The 5,653-nt window shown below is 39.0% G+C and overlaps 1 protein-coding gene and 1 long non-coding RNA gene across 2 annotated transcripts; both read right to left on the bottom strand.

The window, feature by feature from the left end:
- Nucleotides 1-1,935: 1,935 nt before the first annotated feature.
- On the bottom strand, nucleotides 1,936-2,723 carry LOC125203636. Its single transcript, XR_007173409.1, has 2 exons — nucleotides 2,340-2,723; nucleotides 1,936-2,231 (listed from the first exon to the last, which is right to left on the bottom strand). It is a non-coding gene; the product is annotated as an uncharacterized LOC125203636 (long non-coding RNA).
- A 148-nt stretch (nucleotides 2,724-2,871) lies between these two features.
- Nucleotides 2,872-4,624, bottom strand: LOC125203635 (3-isopropylmalate dehydratase large subunit, chloroplastic-like). Its single transcript, XM_048102027.1, has 6 exons — nucleotides 4,555-4,624; nucleotides 3,512-3,593; nucleotides 3,324-3,383; nucleotides 3,174-3,249; nucleotides 3,002-3,079; nucleotides 2,872-2,922 (listed from the first exon to the last, which is right to left on the bottom strand). Exons 3-6 carry the CDS (start codon nucleotides 3,362-3,364, stop codon nucleotides 2,878-2,880), a joined length of 240 nt encoding a protein of 79 aa, XP_047957984.1. The 5' UTR covers nucleotides 3,365-3,383; nucleotides 3,512-3,593; nucleotides 4,555-4,624; the 3' UTR covers nucleotides 2,872-2,877.
- Nucleotides 4,625-5,653: the final 1,029 nt, after the last annotated feature.

The raw sequence follows: 5,653 nt of genomic DNA, 5'->3' as shown, positions 1-5,653 counted from the left end.
CTGAGTTGATGTTTATTTCTTGCTTTTAGCTTTCATTATTGTTGATTGTTGGATGTTTGAAGCTGAGATCTGTTGATTTGTTGTTGGAGTTTGGGGATTTGCGTATGGAGATGTCTGAAATTGTTGAATCGTGGTGTATTTGAGTTGGAGTTTCGCGTATTTGGTGTTCGCTGTTTACGTTGGTCCAGTAGCATAGATCTGTTAGTTTAGGCTTTAATTTCTCGTTTTAAGTTTAGATCTAAGGTTTGCTCTGTTTTCATGGTGTTTAATACTCTGTTTTATCTGCTATTCTAGTTAGAACCAGATCTGCTTTTGTCAGTACTTTCTGCACATGTACTTTACTTTTTCTGCATGTCCCCTAGACCCTGTCAGTACGATCTGCTTTGTCTTTTTACTTTTCTGCATGCTTTCCAGACCCTGGTAGTTTAGGGAAACTTATCTCTACTTTTTGCTTTATGCTTGTCTGTCCAAATTAGGAATGTCCGTCTAGTTAAGTTTACTCCAGTTGTCTTAGAACTTTAAAATATCTCGTTTCTCTAAAGTCATGCATGTTCCGTACGTTCTCAATTCTTAGACCCAGTAGGTAGAGTAAAGATTTTTTCTCTCTCTCAGACCCAATAGTTTTAAGTTCTCGACGCACAAAATTGCGTGGCAGCAGCCAAACCCCCTTTTTTCCAAAACATCATCAAATGCAGTTTCGTAACACCTTCGTCCTCGTGGGATCGATCCTTTACTTCCCTGTGCTAAGTTGTAGTATAGTGGGTTGAGGTTTGTGAAGGAATAGAGTGCACCCAACGACCCCTTTCCGATAGTTTCATGATCTTCTAGCCTATGAAGTCTAGTCGAATCCTCTGGACCTGTTAGATCGAGTGATATATCACACAGCGCAAAACTGCACGTCTACTCTAAGTCCCTTCAGTGGCCCTGATGCGTTCCCACCCCTTCCGACACTCCTCCCCGCTGTAGTCCTTTCCGTGCGGGCAGTTCCTCCTGTAGGCTGCTCTAATCTTCGCCCACATGTTACGACTCGCTGGTTGTTCGCAACCAGCGGATCGTCGCAAACCGACAACCACGCCTTGATTGTAATCTACTATTCAATTTATTTTATGATTCGCTTGGATTGATTGACCTAACCAAATATTTTTATCGCTGTCATTTTTTGTTGTTGCTGGATAAAATACAAAAAAAACAGGGTTTGCCGAACACCAAGTGCTCGGAAATATAAGGCAAAATGCTCAGAAAATTGTGCTATACCGAGCACTTTCCCACCGAGAGTGCTCGGTATTCGCTTTGTCAGAATTTTTATACGAGCACCTTAGAGTGCTCGGCCATCCGAGCACCCGATTGGCTCGAAAAATGCCGAGCACATACCCAAGTGTTCGTAATATTCCGAGCACTTACATGATTTTCAGATTTTGGAACATGGCGAGCACATATGGAGGTGCTCGGACACCCAACTGTGCTCGAAAAATGCCGAGCACATACCCAGGTGCTCGTATTATTCCGAGCATATACTCAGGTGCTCGGAAAATATACCTAGGTGCTCGGAATTCTGGTATCTAAAAATATTACTCCCTCCGTCCCAAGGTATTAGACCAACTTTCCTTTTTGGGATGTCCCAACATATTAGACTCGTTTCCTTTTTTAGCAAAAAGCATCTATCTTATTTTATTCTCCACCTACTTTTTTCTATCTTCTCTCTCCTACTTTTTCCCTCTCTCATACTTTACTCTCTCCACTTTAACTATTTAAATATCAATTCCTTAAATCATGTGCCCAAAAGAAGTGAGTCTAATACTCCGGGACGGAGGGAGTACTATTTTCCTATATTTTTTTATTTGATGAATTATTAAATTTTATCAACAAAAAGAAAAACATTTCTCATGAGCAATACATGATGGATTGCAATGGAATGCTAATGGCTGGACTTGCTGCTACTGAAATAAGTGTTATTTATTTTAAATAATAACCATAAACTATATACTCCTTGTATTCCTATACAATGTGACTACAATTAAGCTAGAAAAAACATATAGTCATGAATTAGTCTCCTGTGGAGCTTAATTAAAAGAGATTTCTACTGTTGAGAATTGAGAATCCTTCATCATGAAAACATCCCTTGTTCCTATTCACATGCAATGCTCATGGCTGGACTTGCTGCTACTGAAAATCCAACTTCACGATCAGGACTCCGCGTTTCCTTGGATGACAACGTGTTAGAGGGAAAGGCTCTGATTGATAATAGAATGGTCAACACACAAGATAACAGAAGAAATAAACCTCGGCTTTATTGAGTAATGAACTGGAAAGGAAAATGAACATGAAAGAACTATCCTCACCAAGGAGGCTTGCGAATACTTCGCCCAAAATATTGATTCCCAAAGATGCTTTTCTCCACTTTGAGTCTCTCTATAAATAGGCGATTACGATGCTAAAATAAAGGAACAGAATAACAAATTTGACTAATGAATAAAGACTTCTTGACTGCCGAGATTTGATGCTGATGCAACAACTTTACTCCTCCATTTCCTCATTTTCAGTTTGCTTAACCTCTTCCTCAATATCCTCAGTTTCAGTTGGGTAAACCACCCTCCTGCTTCCACGTGTATAAACTTTCCACACTCCTTCGTTATCACAATGACTCATCCTTCTCCCTTGAAAAAATTCTAGCAAGCCCGAGAAGCTTTTCCTTCGTTGAAGCAGTAGATTCTAGTAGATACCGATTCTCATTCAAGAAACCAGAAAATATTAGGCTCCTTGGTCATTACTGAAAAAAATGCAGTTGAGATTACAGGGTATGACAAAGTCATGCCACACTACCTGGAGATACTTGAAGGTTGTTGCATCAGCAGGGACGATATCGTTCTTTCCCCAGCTTCAATAACCATGTTGCACAATGTTATGCTGTAATCTATCTTCCATCTTTGGAGAAAAACAGTCAGTCAAAGACACATTTAGTGACTTATGAGACAAAATCACCAATTCTGAGAGGTAAATTTACAGTCAAGCTTATAACAGTGGAGCCAACAAATTTCATGGATTTGTATCTTGCACCAGCCACGGATATTTCACTAATAATCTACACAACCAGTAACGAAGTCATCAAACTCAAGGCGTTGTAACTTGTAACTCTAGATGATGATAACAAGCTAGGCACATCAACATATACTTACTTGCAGAATCAAGTCTTTCGCAAGCACATAATCAGGCATTGCACCATCCAATACGAATCTCAGAGTCGGGTGGGACCTGCAAACGAATTGATGAGGAAAACAAACATACTAATGACTTGTGGATTATGATATCAGTTGGCAGCTCAATACCTTAAGCAAAAGCTTTCTAGTACCAAGCACAAAACCTGCATCGGCACTAATGACCAAACGCTACAAATATTCACCATACTTATTATTATTATTATTATTATTATTATTATTATTATTATTATTATTATTATTATTATTATTGTTATCAAGTATCAAAACCCTGCAAAATCTTAGAGTTAACTACTGACCGTTCCAGTTGTCAAAGGCTCGTGCATGGACTTTTGAGGTGTGATCGCAGAAATTATTATCGTGGAGGCATGTTTCTTGGAGCTGCAGGTAGAATAGACAAATCCTGATCAAATGGTGTAGTAGTAGACCAAAACTCAGGAAGCAGTAAGAAATATAATTTTCAAACAAGATTTGAGTTAGATACAGGATGCCTATAATTTTAGTTGTATAGATATCAGCTTCTTCAAAATTACTCTCAGCCAATAGCCCATGCAATGTCTAAAATGAGTCCATCCACGTTCTTTTCTAGATCAAGAGTTCAATACTAAGTAACATGTGCATCAAATCGAAGTGAGATGGAAGCAACTCACTTCAGCTTGAACGGTATGTGCATAAACCAATATTTGACATCAGATTATGAATTTGATGAGAAATACTCCTTCCGTCCCATTGAAGATGACCCACTTTCCTTTTTGGTTTGTCCCAATCAAGATGACCCATTACTTAAAATGGAAACACCTTTATCTCTACTTTATTCCCTCTCTCTTACTTTACTCTCTCCTCTTAACACACAAAATATAACTGCATAAAATCCCGTGCCGCCCAAGAAAGGGGTCATCTTCCTTGGGACGGAGGGAGTACTATTTAACTAAAAACATTCAATAGTTCAACAACAACAGAGCGAATATTCAGTGACAATGACAAATAATAATGAGCAACATCTCACTCCATTCACCATGGAAACACAACTTAAGATGAAAAATAATTAAGAGCAGAGAAGATCAATTTATGTTCTTCTTCTCCACAAAAGATAGTCGACAATATGTTTATGGATAAAATACACACAGTGATTATTTACTTTGTCTCAAACAGCAATTGCAGACAAATTGCATCAAAATTACAACAATTACGTGTAAATTGCATTGAAATTACAGCAACTGCATCAAAATTACAGCAATTACATACAAAATTGCATCTCAAATGACAACAATCGCATCAAAATTACACGAAATCGAAACCAATTTCTCAGAGCAATAGCAAAATTGAGAGAGAAGGAATGCACCTTAAAAATATATTGGCTGGTCGGGGAGGCTCTCAACTATATGATTGCCGAGCACTTATATGGTGGTCAGTATTTGCCAAGCACATATATTGTGCTCGCCACAATTGATATGTATATTCATATTGCGTATTTTCCGAGCACACTTAAAGGTGCTCGCTATTTTTGGAAAATATTCATCCTCGATCCGTATGACACACATTGAATAATTATACTAAGTTTTTTTTTTTGCATACATTGAATAATTGTACACGTAAATTCATATTGCGTAATTTCCGAGCACAATTAAATGTGCTTGCTATTTGCCGAGCACAAGTAGATCGTGTTCGGAACAATTGTATAAAATATTGATATTTCATGTTCAAAATATATTTTAATCTTTGTGGTGAATGATCCACAAATTTTTATATATGCAAATTTTCCAAAATATTTCCATGCACTAATAATAAATATTTACATTTTTAAAATTAATATTGTTGTTAAATAAGTTATATTTTTTTATAAATTCCGAGCACTTATATTGTGCTCGCGACTATTGATTATACACGAAAATTCATATTGCGTAATTTCCGAGCACAATTAAATGTGCTTGCTATGTTGCCGAGCACAAGTAGAAGTGCTCGGCATTTTCCAAGCACAATTAAATGTGCTTGCTATTTTTCCAAGCACAAGTAAAGGTGCTCGCTGGTTTTATAGATGATTTAATAGGTGATGCGATTGCGTTCGATACCACGACCAATATTTTTTTAATGAAACTACTCGTTCTCATGAAAGCTTGAATCAAATAATTGGGTCGACGTGTGAGACGAAGCCGCCAAAAAATCAAGAGAGGGACGATAGACCGTGTCCCCCCCGGTGACCCCTGCATCCCGGGATGTATACCGGGCTGCATCCCTCCCTGCCATACCGGCATCATCCCCATCATCTGCTGCTACGTCTGGGGCATACCTCCCAACCCCGGCGTTACCTGCCCGCCGGCTGGCCTGCACCCCGCCCGGCATCCCCTCCGGGTTCCCCCCTGCATTCCCCCCCTGCGCTCCAGCCATCATCCTCATCAACTGTTGTCAAGGGACATTAAACCCTGGGCCCATCGCCCGCCCAT

This window comes from Salvia hispanica, chromosome 2 (assembly GCF_023119035.1).
Source record: "Salvia hispanica cultivar TCC Black 2014 chromosome 2, UniMelb_Shisp_WGS_1.0, whole genome shotgun sequence".
In the NCBI taxonomy this organism is placed as follows: Eukaryota; Viridiplantae; Streptophyta; class Magnoliopsida; order Lamiales; family Lamiaceae; genus Salvia; species Salvia hispanica.
Note: the sequence above shows the minus strand (reverse complement) of the source record. Positions and strands in the feature narration are given on the sequence as shown.

Excerpts from the sequence above, each read along its gene's own strand:
- LOC125203635 (XM_048102027.1), bottom strand. The coding sequence starts at position 3,364 with ATGCAGGTTTTGTGCTTGGTACTAGAAAGCTTTTGCTTAAG. Across the intron at positions 3,080-3,173 it reads CGAAAGACTTGATTCTGCAA|ATTATTAGTGAAATATCCGT; the intron begins GTAAGTATATGT and ends CTGGTTGTGTAG. Across the intron at positions 2,923-3,001 it reads CCACTGTTATAAGCTTGACT|ATGGAAGATAGATTACAGCA; the intron begins GTAAATTTACCT and ends TTTTCTCCAAAG.